The following is a 17,590-nucleotide window of genomic DNA, read 5'->3' as shown; positions in this document are numbered from 1 at the left end:
GTCTCTTTTTAAAAAAATCTGTTTCACATAAGAAAACTGTTTACTTCCTTTCCCCTCAAAAAGCAAGTGCAAAAAAATATCTGAACCAAAGTATAAGTGACATTTCTTCTATTTATTATATACCTTTTTTTTTCCATTTTTCCTTCTTTATTATAACATTTTTAAGGACGTATTATGACAGCCCAACAAGGTACAATGTTGACTGGGGATCTTATCACAGTGTTAAAACTTGTTTGAGTAACTTTTTTTCCTGTGTAACTAACTTTTTATTTTTAATAACTCAATACAGAACTGCTGGTTTCAGAAGTGGTTTTGCAGAGTTTTCCACCTTTGCCATCCTGCGAAATTTTGGATATCAATGACGAGCAGACTCTTCCCAGGCTGATTGAAGCACTAGAGAAACGACATCACCTACGACAAATGATGATTGATGAGTTTCACAAACAGTGTAAGTGCAAAACTGCAGTCATTTTAACACCAGAAATTTGCAGGGAATTAAGTTCTTTGTTCGGATAGAATCTTCAAGGAAGGGTTATTTTGTCTCTGAACTTAGTAGTCCCCAAGGCATCATTTTATATTCCAAGGAAGTAAAACAAAAGAGAAAAGTGGGTATGAATTTCTCCCTTTCAAAAATCAACAGTGATGATCAAAGGGATAAGTTACTTTTTAGTTCCTACTAGTTACTTATTTGCAAGGCATTTAACATGTATTACATTATAATAACTATCTTTGAGAAAATCACCTAATCCTTTATTTCTAGTTTCCATCCGCAAAATGGGGATTGCCATTGCTCCTACCTCAGAGGGTGCTGTAAGGATAAATGAGATAATGTATGAAAATCATGTAGGACAGGAACAGCTTGGTACATAGTAAGTGCTCAGTGAATGTACTTACACTTATCATCTTCATAAGAAAAATGTGAGATAAGTGGTATTTAAATCCCCATTTTGAAATGAGGAAATGTGCTCAGAAAAAATAACTTGCCCACATCACATAGAAGTTGATTTCATTGGTTATTTCTGAATCGGAGTAAACTTGACCTGCATGCTCTTGTTTCAGCTATTACTTTTAAAGCTTTGTTGCAAGAATTTGACAATGCTGTTTTAAATAAAGAAAACTACATTCAAGGAAAACTAAGTGAAAAACAAAAGGTGATCTCAGGACAGAAATCGGAAATTGAACGACTGGAAAAGAAAAACAAAACTTTAGAATACAAGGTTGGCTTTGGTATTACAATGGGTGTGCATTTAGCACTGGGCTCTGACTTAGCCGTTTTTCTACACTGGCCTGCAGCTGCTGCTTACTGGGAGTGATCATTTGGTTATTTACTAATCTTCATCCCATCCCCAAAAAGAGGAAATATGAGTGAAAAGCATAAAAGGGGTAATACACTCTTTAGCAATCGAAGAGAATGTTCTACGGTTTAGCTTTGATGATAGCTTGCTTTTTGATTTACTACTGTGTAATGTTTGTTCTCTCATTTACTGAGGATCACTTAGGGGGTACACATTCATTCTAGAGAGAAGCTTATCTCAACCAATATATTCTGAAAGTAGCCTAAAAATTAAATTGTAAGCCTTAATTTTCAGGAAAAGTAATTTCCACATGAAATCAGTTATAACTTCATCTTTCAGTGAGGAACTTGTTTAAAAGTTCTCATTTCTAGGAATGGAGGTGGGAATCCAGATGAAGTTTTAGAAGAAAATGCTTTCTCCATGATTTTTCTTTCCGTAACTATGCTTGCATAAGAAGATTATGAGAGAGATTATTTTAAAGCTACTTGAAATGTTTACATACCAAATGCTGAACATAATGGTCTACTTTCCCAGGTTGAGATTTTAGAGAAAACAACGACTATCTATGAAGAAGATAAGCGCAATCTGCAACAGGAGCTGGAAACCCAGAATCAGAAACTTCAGCAACAGTTCTCTGACAAGCGCAGACTAGAAGCCAGGCTGCAAGGCATGGTGACAGAAACAACCATGAAGTGGGAGAAAGAATGTGTGAGTGTCATTCATACAGTGCTCATGTCAGGGATGATTCATCTCTAACGGTAGCCTTCTGAATCACTTGTACTTGGGGTAGGGTTTTAGTGGTGGTGGCCACAGCAGCCCCTATTCAGTTCCTCTTCCTTCCTCTGCCCTTACAAGTCACAACAAATTAATAAGCATTATGAAGAACTGGAGAACTGTCATCTTTAGGAAGTAAAGCGTTCAGGTAAACTAGTGCACTGGTTTGCTATAACTGAATTAGAATATCTATTGCCATACATAACCTTCAGGAGCGTCGAGTGGCAGCCAAACAGCTGGAGATGCAAAATAAACTCTGGGTGAAAGATGAAAAACTGAAACAACTGAAGGCTATCGTTATTGAACCCAAAACTGAACGGCCAGAGAGACCCTCTCGGGAGCGCGATCGAGAAAAAGCTACTCGAAGATCTGTTTCTCCACCACCAGTACCGGTAAGTTATTTGTAGTTGTGTAGTAACTTGGTAGTACTAGAGAAGGTTTGTTCAGATTAGGTGACTATTTCTGTGAGAATCAATTTTTTGTTTTATATTATTGCATTTCTCAAATTTCTATTTATAAATATTTTCAAATTTAGTATAAACACAAATTTAGTATAAAAACTAGTAATTTAGTACAAAAATTATGTCTGCCTGTGCTAATATTAAAGTAATGAATTGTTTCCCTTTTTCAAGTCTTGCTCATTAATTTCTCTTCAATTTTTTTAGCCTTCTAGTAACTGTATTGCTCAGATTTCCAACGGCCAGCAACTCATGAGCCAGCCACAGCTACCTAGGTGCTCTAACTCTTGCAGCAGCATTTCTGTAGCTTCCTGTATTTCGGAATGGGAGCAGAAAATTCCTTCGTACAACACACCTCTCAATGTCACATCTATTGCAAGGCGTAGGCAGCAGGAGCCAGGACAAAGTAAAACTTGTATCGTGTCAGACAGAAGGCGAGGGATGTACTGGACTGAAGGCAGGGAGGTGGTTCCTTCACTCAGAAATGAGATAGAAATAGAAGAGGATCACTGCAGCAGGGTTAGTGCCAGTATTATTTTAAAGCATTGTAGCAATAGATTTTAATCTTCTGTGTTTTTTTTAACTAACTTGGTTCAGAAAGTTCAATGGAAAGATGGGTGAGTGCTAATATAAACAAGGTCTAATTTTTCTGTTAGTTTGGAAGATCAAATCACCCTGAAATTGAGGCCTAGCTCTTCATCTGAAAAGGCCTAAACTAAACCCATTTGGCACAGAAATACTGCCTCCAGCTCAGTGAAAGCCGGTCCGTGGGGCACATCACAGAGTCACCTGTGCTTTTCAGCTGCGTAAACTGATGAGCATCCAGAGTCAGTGACTGAGTGTCTTAGAGCACGTCTTTCTGATTTGGGTTTCTCTTCCCCAAATTAGACTTTTTGCTGTTTTCGAACTTTTCACTTTTAAAATTGCTTTCCCAGACTTTTATTTTGAAAAACAGATTTGTAAATATTTTTTTTCTTGAACCTTTGACAGTAAGCCATAGGCTTCGTGTCCTACATAACCACAATCTTCATCACACCTAAGAAAGCGTTAACCCTGAAAAGTACCTTCTAACTTACTAACTAAAGTACCTTCTAACATGAACTTACAGTTCATGTTTACATTTCCCCAGTTGTCCCAATAATGGCTTTTCTTTTTTCAAACCTTGGTCCTATCAAGGTGAATACATTATATGTGGTTATTATCTCTCTTTAATCTCTTTCAATATAAAATAGTCCCTCCTCCCCTTTTTTGATTTTCATGACATTGACTATTTGAAGAGCCCAGGCCAGCTGTTTTATAACTGCTGAAGGAAGGTTTCCATCTCCAATACATTGCTTTTAATCTCAAGGCCTTCATTTCAATTTACAAGGGCTCTGCCTCATTCAAGGGTGTTTAAACAAATTCACGTCTATATTTTCTCCTTAAGGATTAAGGTAAAGTTTTCCTTTGAATCTGAGTAAGTGGACAAAGTTAATATTGTGAATTTACATTTAGTAAAATTTTAATATATCTCTTTAAGAATTTTTCTTCTAATGGCCTGCATTCCTGATTATTAAGGGATGATGATGAATTACAAGGTATTTACCAAGGCAACGGATAATTCTAAAGTCGCTTAAGTTCTTTACTTTGCAGATTTTGCTTTAAACCTTTTTAGGGAGCAAATCATGGTGGCTGGTCTTTCTGATCAACTCTAATAAATCCCCCTTATTTCATGCAAGTCTACAGACTGAAAACTCTTCAAGGCCTGCTTATGCCTGGTCAACATTATCTAATTTGGCTATGAGACATTTAAGAGGATTTACTAGAGGTCCTTTAACTTCATTTGAAATCAAAATCTCTTTAGAAGTGCAGCAGAGAAAAGTTTAGGCTAGTATCTATGCATCTAGGTTTGTTGGTCAAAAATTAGGTCAGGCGGACTGAATTTATAATATTTCATTGAGGAAAAAATTTAAAATATCATTGATCTCATAAACGATAGTAGAATGTAAGGACTGTCATCTTTCCAAAGCTTGTTTCAGAATGTATTTATTGCTAAGTGTGTTTGAGAAATCTGTCACCTTTGCTAAATGGTAGGACATGAGAGCCACATTCTTCCTTTTCAACATTAAGCTATTTTAAGAATGGGAAGTTTCCTGCTTGTTGTGAGGTTTGGGCAACCAGAGTGGCAAACTCTATTGCCCATGTTTTAGTATCATGATTTGTCACTAGTGCTTCATTTGTTTCTTGTACAGGGAAAAACACTTAAGTTCTCCCGCATACGCATTTTAAATTAGATGTTCATACTTGACCAGCTTTGAAGGATTTGGGCTGTGGTAGACTGCTGCATTTCCTTTCAGTTTTGTAAACAGAAAGATGTTTGCAAAGTTACAAAGAAACTATTAACTATGTTCTGTATGTGATTTTTTTTCCCCCTTAGGCTGAATGTGCTAAATTTAACTGTCCTAAAGTTATATAACATTTTACTGGAAGCATCTAGTTTTTTATTGTATGATAGAGGCTGATTGGACAGTATATTCTTTATCTAGTTCTTGGAACCTTTATGAGACGTTTGGGGGAAAAAAGTTGGTATGTTTTAGCCATTATTGCTTTTGAACTTTTCAAAAAGTTCTGTTTTGAGATTTTTAATAGTACTCAGAAGTATTTTATTTACATTCTTTTAATCATTTTATACACAAGGTTGTCATTATACCTATGTCCCTTTAGCATTCTGTAGTCTACAGCTCCATCAGCTTTGGGGAGGGTTCTGGTTTGTAATAGGAGTATTTTCTCTTTTGTTTAGAGGCTTATGATATATTTAGGGCTTCTGCTGGTCTTTCTGAAGCTTTTAACATAGTCATGGACCTAACAGATTACCCCACAATAGCAGGCACAAATACTGGCTTTTGATTAAGAATGCAAAATGAATTACTTGTCCTGAATACCACCTATGCAGGAAAGACTAGCGGCATTACCAGAACTTTTCCTTCCATGCTTTGTTGAAAGGGAAGCTCCCTAGTAGAATATATAATACATATACACAAGCTGGTGTTAAAAGATGTTCGTTGGTTTTGTTTAAATACAAAGAGAACATTTAAATTGTTTGAGTAATGTTTAGCTTTTGAAAAGGTTCATGCATTTGTTTTGATATTGTCACCAACTAATGTAGCCCAAACTGCTGCACTTCTAATAGCACCCTTAAGTTAATTCTGGGTTATGCTTGTTTCTTGATTCCTCTTTCAACCTGATCAGAATGTAGCACCAGTTCGTCTGCGACACAGACGATCACGCTCTGCGGGAGACAGATGGGTAGCTCATAAGCCTGCCTCTAACCTGCAAACTGAGACAGTCATGCAGCCACAGGTCCCTCACGCCATCACTGTATCTGTTGCAAATGAAAAGGCACTAGCTAAGTGTGAGAAGTACATGCTGACCCACCAGGAACTAGCCTCCGATGGGGAGATTGAAACTAAGCTAATTAAGGTAAAACACTTACACAAGAGAAGGAAATATTAAAAAGCTTAACAAAAAACCATTTACTCTTCCTCTGTGTCAACAGGAACTTAAATGGGTATTTGATAAAACCTCTGTTTGTTAGAAAACTGAAGTAACTACTTAGATTACGAATCTGCTGAATTGGAACTAAATCTGCGACTTTCTGTCAAATGAGGCTTAGAGTCTCAGGTTTGTTAGAGGAGCTCCAGATGTATTATGTACTTTTAATTAATATGTGTTTTGTTTTAACCCCTACTTAAGAAGTAAACCAAACAAAGAACTCTTACCTTTGACTGTACTGTCACTTGAGGGAATTCCCTGGCAGTCCTTGGTTAGGACTCTGCGCTTTCACAGCCGAGGGCCCGAGTTCGATCCCTGGACCAGGAACTAAGATCCCACAAGCTGTACAGTGCGGCAAAACAAAAACAAAAACAACTGTACTGTTATTTGAATATGAGAGGAGGGCTACATCCAGAGAAGAAAGTATATCGCCTTCTAACATTTAGAAATTTCTGACAGATTTCTTGATCTCTAGTGTAGTTTTTAAATTATAGGTTGAATAAAAAGGAATGTTATTTTCTGCAATTAAGAATGCTACTAATTATATTACATTGGACTTCTTTTGTTCAGTGAGAGATATGTACACAAATCTTTAAAGTATTTTAACGGTACAGACCCAGCAGTCCAAGCACCATCTGGTTTTGTGGATGGGAGTTTCCATAAAACAGTAGAGTCTTAAATTTAATTTGAAATATATATGTATGTTTACCCTTTGGATGTATAAAAAGTGTAATGGTGACCTTTTCTCTTGGCTGTAGGGTGATGTTTATAAAACAAGGGGTGGTGGACAATCCGTCCAGTTTACTGAAATTGAGACTTTGAAACAAGAATCACCAACTGGGTGAGTGAGCATCAGATTCCTTTCTTTAGAGGGCTGTCATTGTCTCAGCTGCTCGTTCTTGAGGAACAGACTAGCTGTAAAATGTATCAGTTCTCTGAAGGAGTATATATGGTATTTCCCTATTTCTAATATATTTCCTATTCTCAGATACAAAAAATAACTGTTGCATTGTGGTTTCCCTTTTTCTGTAGTCGAAAACGAAGATCTTCCACAATAGCACCTGCCCAACCAGATGGAACAGAGTCTGAATGGACCGACGTAGAAACAAGGGTAGGAGTAAACAGTATTTGCTAGGGATGTCATATTTTGAGGCCTACAGCTGTAGCTTTTCATGCTCTTTGAAACAAACAACTAAGGGCTGACCCCACATGGCCAGTGCAGCCTGTAGGCCTGTCCCCAGCACCTCTGAGAAGGTATTTGTATTTCTGCTCTGGTTTTACTAGAGCTCTTCAGCTCAAAGCCCGTTTTTAGTGTAGAGGGATAGGGCCCAAGAATCAAGTCAGAGAGCATCACCCTAGAATAACAAGAATGCCCATCAAACTGATGGGAATCTTCTCAGGAGAAGAGCTTCCCTGTGGAACTGTTATTCTGGGAAGGTGGGGGTCAGCTGGCCAAGCTCTAGCCTTTGCCACTTTCTTCTTCCTGATAGAAAATGAGATTTACCTGGATGACCTCTAAAGACCCTCCCACCTCACAATTTTTGTGGCACATCAAATAAATTTCAAGTACCTGATTGGTATTTTAACATACGTATCTGTGCTGGACTAGAAAGCAGTGTTGGATTTCACCTTGGTTGAATCTATCTAATAGACTGCAGAGAGGAGCTGATCTTTCCTCTCTGGTTTTTCTCTTAGTGTTCTGTGGCTGTAGAGATGAGAGCAGGGTCTCAGCTGGGGCCTGGGTATCAGCACCACGCACAACCCAAGTGAGTACTGAGGGGCCTGGGTATCAGCACCACGCACACCCAAGTGAGTACTGACCACGTGCGGCCTTTCTCTGTGTCTTCCCTCCCCACCACCCCTTCTCCCTACCAACCACTTTTTGTTTTTTTTAGAGGACCTATGGTTTTTGTTTGCCCGTTGGAATATCTGGGCCCTACTGGCAGACTACGCTAGGCAGTAGCAGTGCTGAGAACCCGGGGGCGGGGGGTGCTGAATAAGAGCAATTAGAGCTGTAAGAACATTCGCCCTTGTTCCTATTTTTGCCTGTGCTCATCAAATTTTCAGAGACTGAACTGAGATCCACCTATAAGGAGGGGAGGCTGGAGTCAGGGATGGCAGCTCCTCCTGTAATTCATTCTTTCCTAATTCCCCTCTTATTACAGCAAAAAGTGTTCGCTAAAATAAAACGGAATGGCAGAATTTATGGCCCCTTTTTCTCCCCATATTAATCAAACCTGCTGCTTTTCAAATATCTACCTATACAGGTCTATGTGTCCATTTTTGACACACGTATTCCTTAGGCAGTTTGGAAAATCAGTGCAACAGGATAAAGATGGAAAGTTCTGTTTTTTAAATTTAATACTAGATAAGCATATTTTATAAGTTATTTGCTTTCTTAGAAGGACTTTTAACTCTTCCCATGATAAAACAGGAATTCTCTCAAAGCCCTCCTAGAGATTCATTGCAAAATTCAGCACTAAATGCTGGTTTTCATTTTTAGGCGCAAGAAGCCATGAATTGACAGTCCCAATAACAAAAGAACATTTTCATTAGTGTTGGTGATTTCTCCAAAGCAATGCCAGAAGGAGTCTTCTGAATGAATCATCTTATAGAACTCCAGCTTTGTTGAATACCACAGAGCTCAGATATGTCATCATACACTGGCCTACATAAAGATTCCCCTATGGCTCCAAAGATATCTAGGATTCTACAAACTTTTTATATTATACACCTTGCCATATTTAATATTAATAACAGAGAAAGACACCTTTCTCATGCCGTATGAACTTTTTTATAATGCTATTTTTTGTATATTTCTTGTATACTTATAAACTAATTCATGCATGTATTTGTCTTGGCTGATTAAGAAAGAATATATCTAGATCACGCTCTGCTTTTTATTGTGACTTTTCTACTTCCTGTCTGAATATTTAAGGGTTTATAAACAAAACAAATGCTGCTATTGATTAGCTGCAAGAATGCACTTTAGACATATATTTGACAATTCAAACTTTCAAAATAAAGATGTCAGAGACTGGCCAATACTAAAACCATTTTAGGAAGGTGTTCTGAATTTTGTATATATGTACTTTCTGACATTTAGATATACCAAAAGAACTGAAATAAAAAGCACTAAACTACAAGGTTGTGTGATAGTAATTTAACACTTAGTCCCAGAACCTAGCATTGGGCCTTGCTGGCACGTTTGTGGGATGAATTAAAAGAAAGCACTAGAAATTACCCTCACCACGTTGAGGATACTTGTTTCAGCATGCAAAGGAACAGCTTCAAAAGGGGCTATTTCCTCTGTTGAAACCAGGAATATTCTCCCAGCCCACTGGGTGTACTGCAGCCCCTGGGCAATCCTTTACACACCGACTGTGTTTGATTTGGAATCTTCCTTTTACTTCATTCAACTTAGGCTTTCAAGACCAGCACTCAGTCTCCAGGTATGAAAATTTAAAATTATTGATATTATACCCAACTCACATGCATAGATATAAAGTAGAGGAGCAAGTGATGGCAGCATCATGGCAGTGTGAGTTGCAAATAAAAGAGGGGAAAAAAAAGGAACAACTAATGGGTCATTCATAACTGAACAAAAGTATCTCTGTACATTACACCAGAACATCCAAAAGATTTCTACTGATAAGTGCTTCGGAATGGATGGAGCTTGGAGAGGTCTGCAGATCCAAGGGAGCTGCTCAGCCCCACTCGCTGTGGGCGCGGTGGGAAGCTAGACTGGGAGTGCAGCAGCGGGTGGACAGGAGGTCCAGCCAGCCCGACAGAGAACCTGGCACACTGTGGGGAGCGGGACGGAGACCAGTTTGGAGGCAGAAAATGAGCAGGAGCACACTGGGCGTCCACTGCCGGGGACAGCAGCCACCTCCCTCACAGAGGTCTCTAAGGGACTGCCTGGCTGGTCACAGCTGGAGGAACCTCTTTCTCTCCAGCAGCACGATTTCCTCAGGAGCGATCTCCCTGACTAGTGGAAGTGGAAAGAGGGAGACAAGAACAAAGGGCACTGGAGTATCTCACTCCCTGCCGTCTGTCGGCCTCATATTACGGCAGGAGGTCCATGCGTGGCCTTCTGGGGGCTCCCCGCAGTGGAGGATCTCCCTGCCAGGCTGTGGGCAACCACAGGTGCTGAGCCCACACTTGCCCACTCTGCTGCCAGCTTTTTCACAGGCACTCCCTAGCACAGCCCCAGAGCCAGCTCAGGTAGAGAAACCGAAAACTTGAGCTATGGTGCCACCTTCTGGAGAATAAAAGCAAGGTTTCTAATTGCCAGTGTTGAACAAAGCAAGCAACTAATAAAAGAAAAATGTGTGCTACTTCAAACTCAATGGCAGGGGCACATTTTACCAAGCACTACGAAAAATCACAGTGATATGGTATCACAATGAGAAAAACAATAATTCTCCAGCAACTGAACCCAAAGGCACAGAATACTGTGATCTGATAAAGAATTAAAAACAGGTCCTGCACCAGCGGGAGGGAGCTGTGAAGGAGGAAAAGTGTCCACACACTAGGAAGCCCCTTAGCGGGCGGAGACTGCGGGTGGCAGAGGGGGGGAGCTTCGGGTCCGCGGAGGAGAGCACAGCAACAGGGGTGCGGAGAGCAAAGCGGAGAGATTCCAGCGCAGAGGACCGGGGCCGACCGGCACTCACCAGCCCTAGAGGCTTGTCTGCTCACCTGCCGGGGCGGGCGGGGCTGGGAGCTGAGGCGGGAGAGGACTGAGGTTGGCCGCGTGAACACAGCCTGCAGGGCGTTAGTGCACCACGGCTAGCCGGGAGGGAGTCCGAGGAAAAGTCTGTACCTGCCAAAGAGGCAAGAGACTTTTTCTTCCCTCTTTGTTTCCTGGTGCACGAGGAGAGGGGATTAAGAACGCTGCTTAAGAGAGCTCCAGAGACAGGCGCGAGCCGCGGCTAAAAGTGCGGACCCAGAAGCCTGTGTGCGAACACCCCCTTCCGGGGAGCCTGTGCAGCCCGCCACTGCCAGGGTCCCGGGATCCAGGGACAACTCCCCCGGGAGAGCGCACGGTGTGCCTCGGGCTGGGGCAACATCACGCTGGCCTCTGCCGCCGCAGGCCTGCCCCTCACTCCGTGACCCTCCCTACCCCCCGGCCTGAGTGAGCCAGAGCCTCCGAATCAGCGGCTGCTCCTTTAACGCCGTCCTGTCTGAGCAAAGAACAGACGCCCTCCGGCAACCTACACGCACAGGCGGGGCCAAATCCATAGCTGAGCCCCTGGGAGCTGTGAGAACAAAGAAGAGAAAGGGAAATCTCTCCCAGCAGCCTCAGAAGCAGCGGATTAAAGCTCCACAATCAACTTGATATACCCTGCATCTGTGGAATACATGAATACACAACCAATCATCCCAAATTAAGGAGCCCTGTGGATGAAAGGCACTTGGTGCTGCAACCAGGAGTTAGTGCTGTGCCTCTGAGGTGGGAGAGCCAACTTCAGGACACTGGTCCACAAGAGGCCTCCCAGCTGCACATAATATCTAACGGCAAAAATCCCAGAGATCTCCATCTCAACGCCAGCACCCAGCTTCACTCAACGACCAGCAAGCTACAGTGCTGGACATCCTATGCCAAACAACTAGCAAGACAGGAACACAACCCCACCCATTAGCAGAGAGGCTGCCCAAAATCATAGTAAGTCTACAGACACCCCAAAACACACCACCAGACGTGGACCCGCCCACCAGAAAGACAAGATCCAGCCTCATGCACCAGAACACAGGCACTAGTCCCCTCCACCAGGAAGCCTACACAACCCACTGAACCAACCTTAGCCACTGGGGACAGACACAAAAAAACAACAGGAACTACGAACCTTCAGCCTGCAAAAAGGAGACCCCAAACACAGTAAGATAAGCAAAATGAGAAGACAGAGAAACACACAGCAGATGAAGGAGCAAGATAAAAACCCACCAGACCTAACAAATGAAGAGGAAGTAGGCAGTCTACCTGAAAAAGATTTCAGAATAATGATAGTAAAGATGATCCAAAATCTTGGAAATATAATAGACAAAATGCAAGAAACATTTAATAAGGATATAGAAGAACTAAAGATGAAACAAGCAATGATGAACAACACAATAAATGAAATTAAAAATACTCTAGATGGGATCAATAGCAGAATAACTGAGGCAGAAGAACGGATAAGTGACCTGGAAGATAAAATAGTGGAAATAACTACTGCAGAGCAGAATAAAGAAAAAAGAATGAAAAGAACTGAGGACAGTCTCAGAGACCTCTGGGACAACATTAAACGCACCAACATTCGAATTATAGGGGTTCCAGAAGAAGAAGAGAAAAAGACTGAGAAAATATTTGAAGAGATTATAGTTGAAAACTTCCCTAATATGGGAAAGGAAATAGTTAATCAAGTCCAGGAAGCACAGAGAGTCCCATACAGGACAATTCCATGGAGAAACACGACAAGACACATATTAATCAAACTGTCAAAAATTAAATAAAAGAAAACATATTAAAAGCAGCAAGGGAAAAACAACAAATAACACACAAGGGAATCCCCATAAGGTTAACAGCTGATCTCTCAGCAGAAACTCTGCAAGCCAGAAGGGAGTGGCAGGACATATTGAAAGTGTTGAAGGAGAAAAACCTGCAACCAAGATTACTCTACCCAGCAAGGATCTCATTCAGATTTGATGGAGAAATTAAAACCTTTACAGACAAGCAAAAGCTGAGAGAGTTCAGCACCACCAAACCAGCTCTACAACAACTGCTAAAGGATCTTCTCTAGGCAAGAAACACAAAAGAAGGAAAAGACCTACAATAACGAACCCAAAACAATTAAGAAAATGGGAATGGGAACACACATATCGATAATTACCTTAAATGTAAATGGACTAAATGCTCCCACCAAAAGACACAGATTGGCTGAATGGATACAAAAACAAGATGCATATATTTGCTGTCTACTAGAGACCCACTTCAGACCTAGAGACACATACAGACTGAAAGTAAGGGGATGGAAAAAGGTATTTCATGCAAATGGAAACAAAAAGAAAGCTGGAGTAGCAATTCTCATATTAGACAAAATAGACTTTAAAAACAAAGACTATTAGAAGAGACAAAGAAGGACACTACATAATGATCAAGGGATCGATCCAAGAAGAAGATATAACAATTGTAAATATTTATGCACCCAACATAGGAGCACCTCAACATAAGGCAAATACTGACAGCCATAAAAGGGGAAATCAACAGTAACACATTCATAGTAGGGGACTTTAAAACCCCACTTTCACCAATGGACAGATCATCCAAAATGAAAATAAATAAGGAAACACAAGCTTTAAAAGATACATTAAACAAGATGGACTTAATTGATATTTATAGGACATTCCATCCAAAAACAACAGAATACACATTTTTCTCAAGTGCTCATGGAACATTCTCCAGGATAGATCATATCTTGGGTCACAAATCAAGCCTTGGTAAATTTAAGAAAATTGAAATTGTATCAAGTATCTTTTCTGACCACAACGCTATGAGACTAGATATCAATTACAGGAAAAGATCTGTAAAAAATACAAACACATGGAGGCTAAACAATACACTACTTAATAACGAAGTGATCACTGAAGAAATCAAAGAGGAAATCAAAAAATACCTAGAAACAAATGACAATGAAAACACAACGACCCAAAACCTATGGGATGGAGCAAAAGCAGTTCTAAGAGGGAAGTTTATAGCAATACAATCCTACTTTAAGAAACAGGAAACATCTCGAATAAACAACCTAACCTTGCACCTAAAGCAATTAGAGAAAGAAGAACAAAAAAACCCCAAAGTTAGCAGAAGGAAAGAAATCATAAAAATCAGATCAGAAATAAATGAAAAAGAAATGAAGGAAACGATAGCAAAGATCAATAAAACTAAAAGCTGGTTCTTTGAAAGGATAAACAAAATTGATAAACCATTAGCCAGACTCATCAAGAAAAAAAGGGAGAAGACTCAAATCAATAGAATTAGAAATGAAAAAGGAGAAGTAACAACTGACACTGCAGAAATACAAAAGATCATGAGAGATTACTACAAGCAACTTTATGCCAATAAAATGGACAACCTGGAAGAAATGGACAAATTCTTAGAAAGGCACAACCTGCCAAGACTGAATCAGGAAGAAATAGAAAATAGGAACAGACCAATCACAAGCACTGAAATTGAAACTGTGATTAAAATTCTTCCAACAAGCAAAAGCCCAGGACCAGATGGCTTCAAAGGCGAATTCTATCAAACATTTAGAGAAGAGCTATCACCTATCCTTCTCAAACTCTTCCAAAATATAGCATAGGGAGGAACATCCCCAACTCATTCTACGAGGCCACCATCACCCTGATACCAAAACCAGACAAGGATATCACAAAGAAAGAAAACTACAGGCCAATATCACTGATGAACATAGATGCAAAAATCCTCAACAAAATACTAGCAAACAGAATCCAACAGCACATTAAGAGGCTCATACACCATGATCAAGTGGGGTTTATTCCAGGAATGCAAGGATTCTTCAATATATGCAAATCAATCAACGTGATACACCATATTAACAAATTGAAGGAGAAATACCATATGATCATCTCAATAGATGCAGAGAAAGCTTTTGACAAAATTCAACACCCATTTATGATAAAAACACTGCAGAAAGTAGGCATAGAGGGAACGTTCCTCAACATAATAAAGGCCATATATGACAAACCCACAGCCAACATCGTCCTCAATGGTGAAAAACTGAAAGCATTTCTACTAAGATCAGGAACAAGACAAGGTTGCCCACTCTCACCACTCTTATTCAACATAGTTTTGGAAGTTTTAGCCATAGCAATCAGAGAAGAAAAGGAAATAAAAGGAATCCAAATCGGAAAAGAAGAAGTAAAGCTGTCACTCTTTGCAGATGACATGATACTATACATAGAGAATCCTAAAGATGCTACCAGAAAACTACTAGAGCTAATCAATGAATTTGGTAAAGTAGCAGGATACAAAATTAATGCACAGAAATCTCTGGCATTCCTATACACTAATGATGAAAAATCTGAAAGTGAAATCAAAAAAACACTCCCATTTACCACTGCAACAAAAAGAATAAAATATCTAGGAATAAACCTACCTAAGGAGACAAAAGACCTGTATGCAGAAAATTATAAGACACTGATGAAAGAAATTAAAGATGATACAAATACATGGAGATATACCATGTTCTTGGATTGGAAGAATCAACATTGTGAACATGACTGTACTACCCAAAGCAATCTACAGATTGAATGCAATCCCTATCAAACTACCACTGGCATTTTTCACAGAACTAGAACAAAAAATGTCACAATTTGTATGGAAACACAAAAGACCCCGAATAGCCAAAGCAATCTTGAGAACGAAAAACGGAGCTGGAGGAATCAGGCTTCCTGACTTCAGACTATACTACAAAGCTACAGTAATCAAGACAGTATGGTACTGGCACAAAAACAGAAAGATAGATGAATGGAACAGGATAGAAAGCCCAGAGATAAACCCACGCACATATGGTCACCTTATCTTTGATAAAGGAGGCAGGAATGTACAGTGGAGAAAGGACAGCCTCTTCAATAAGTGGTGCTGGGAAAACTGGACAGCTACATGTAAAAGTATGAGATTAGATCACTCGCTAACACCATACACAAAAATAAGCTCAAAATGGATTAAAGACCTAAATGTAAGGCCAGAAACTATCAAACTCTTAGAGGAAAACATAGGCAGGACACTCTATGACATAAATCACAGCAAGGTCCTTTTTGACCCACCTCCTAGAGAAATGGAAATAAAAACAAAAATAAACAAATGGGACCTAATGAAACTTAAAAGCTTTTGCGCAGCAAAGGAAACCATAAACAAGACCAAAAGACAACCCTCAGAATGGGAGAAAATATTTGCAAATGAAGCAACTGACAAAGGATTAATCTCCAAAATTTATAAGCAGCTCATGCAGCTTAATAACAAAAAAACAATCAACCCAATCCAAAAATGGGCAGAAGACCTAAATAGACATTTCTCCAAAGAAGATATACAGACTGCCAACAAACACATGAAAGAATGCTCAACATCTTTAATCATTAGAGAAATGCAAATCAAAACTACAATGAGATATCATCTCACACCAGTCAGAATGGCCATCATCAAAAAATCTAGAAACAATAAATGCTGGAGAGGGTGTGGAGAAAAGGGAACCCTCTTACACTGTTGGTAGGAATGTAAATTGATACAGCCACTGTGGAGAACAGTATGGAGGTTCCTTAAAAAACTACAAATAGAACTACCATATGACCCAGCAATCCCACTACTGGGCATATACCCTGAGAAAACCATAATTCAAAAAGAGTCATGTACCAAAATGTTCATTGCAGCTCTATTTACAATAGCCTGGAGATGGAAACAACCTAAGTGTCCATCATCGGACGAATGGATAAAGAAGATGTGACACATATATACAATGGAATATTAGCCATAAAAAGAAACGAAATTGAGCTATTTGTAATGAGGTGGATAGACCTAGAGTCTGTCATACAGAGTGAAGTCAGTCAGAAAGAGAGAGACAAATACCGTATGCTAACACATATATATGGAATTTAAAAAAAAAAAATGTCATGAAAAACCTAGGGGTGAAACAGGAATAAAGACACAGACTTACTAGAGAATGGACTTGAGGCTATGGGGAGGGGGAAGGGTAAACGGTGACAAAGCGAGAGAGAGGCATGGACATATATACACTACCAAACGTAAGGTAGATAGCTAGTGGGAAGCAGCTGCATAGCACAGGGAGATCAGCTCGGTGCTTTGTGACCGCCTGGAGGGGTGGGATAGGGAGGGTGGGAGGGAGGGAGACGCAAGAGGGAAGAGATATGGGAACATATGTATATATATAACTGATTTATTTTGTTGTAAAAAAAATGTTTAATTAATGATTAAATAAACTATGATTAATTAATGAATAAATGAAGAGCTAAAAAAATTAAAAACAGCTGTGATGAAGGATTTATTTGCTGAGCTACAAGAAAACTCAGGCAATTCAAGAATATAGAAATAAATTTACTGAATGTAAGGTGCTGTTTACCAAATATACTGAAATTTTTAAAAAGAACCAGACAAATTCTGGAGCTGAAGAATTCAATGAATGACATCAAGAATGTATAGAAAGCTTATGAAATAAGGCAGATGAGATCTGGGAAAGAATCTGCAACTCGGAGGGTAGAAATTTAGAAATGACTCAGGAGGAGAGAGAACTAAGATTTTTAAAAAGTGAAGAAAACCTACGAGAAACCTCATATATGACGACAAAATAAATATAAGAATAATGGTCTACCAGAGGAGCAGAGAGGGAGAGGGGAGCAGAGAGGTGTGTATTTAAAAAAATAATAGCTGAGAATCTCCCAAGCCTGGAGAGGGAAAGGGATATAAAAGTCCAATAAGCTAACAGGACACCCTATTATCTCAATGCAAAACGACCTCCAAAACAC

General features: G+C 39.7%; 1 protein-coding gene and 1 long non-coding RNA gene across 2 annotated transcripts in view; one reads left to right on the top strand and one right to left on the bottom strand.

Moving 5' to 3' along the window:
- KIF23 (kinesin family member 23) overlaps positions 1 to 9,193 on the top strand; it is a 27,811-nt gene extending 18,618 nt beyond the window's left edge. The window contains 9 exon segments of the mRNA XM_060005694.1: positions 290 to 448; positions 1,060 to 1,217; positions 1,830 to 2,003; positions 2,282 to 2,461; positions 2,735 to 3,046; positions 6,817 to 6,899; positions 7,091 to 7,169; positions 7,754 to 7,824; positions 8,562 to 9,193. Coding sequence (XP_059861677.1) covers positions 290 to 448; positions 1,060 to 1,217; positions 1,830 to 2,003; positions 2,282 to 2,461; positions 2,735 to 3,046; positions 6,817 to 6,899; positions 7,091 to 7,169; positions 7,754 to 7,824; positions 8,562 to 8,577 — 1,232 coding nt within the window. The 3' untranslated portion in view covers positions 8,578 to 9,193.
- Positions 94 to 17,590, bottom strand: part of LOC132420867 (uncharacterized) — a 60,083-nt gene continuing 42,586 nt past the window's right edge. The window contains exons 2-3 of the long non-coding RNA XR_009518460.1: positions 6,286 to 6,400; positions 94 to 411 (exon numbers count right to left, since the gene is read on the bottom strand). This is a non-coding gene — a long non-coding RNA (uncharacterized lncRNA). The remainder of the gene's footprint in view (positions 412 to 6,285; positions 6,401 to 17,590) is intronic.

Source organism: Delphinus delphis, chromosome 2 (assembly GCF_949987515.2).
Source record: "Delphinus delphis chromosome 2, mDelDel1.2, whole genome shotgun sequence".
Classification (NCBI taxonomy): domain Eukaryota; kingdom Metazoa; phylum Chordata; class Mammalia; order Artiodactyla; family Delphinidae; genus Delphinus; species Delphinus delphis.
The sequence above is the reverse complement of the archived record's forward strand: the minus strand, read 5'-3'. Positions and strand labels throughout refer to the sequence as shown.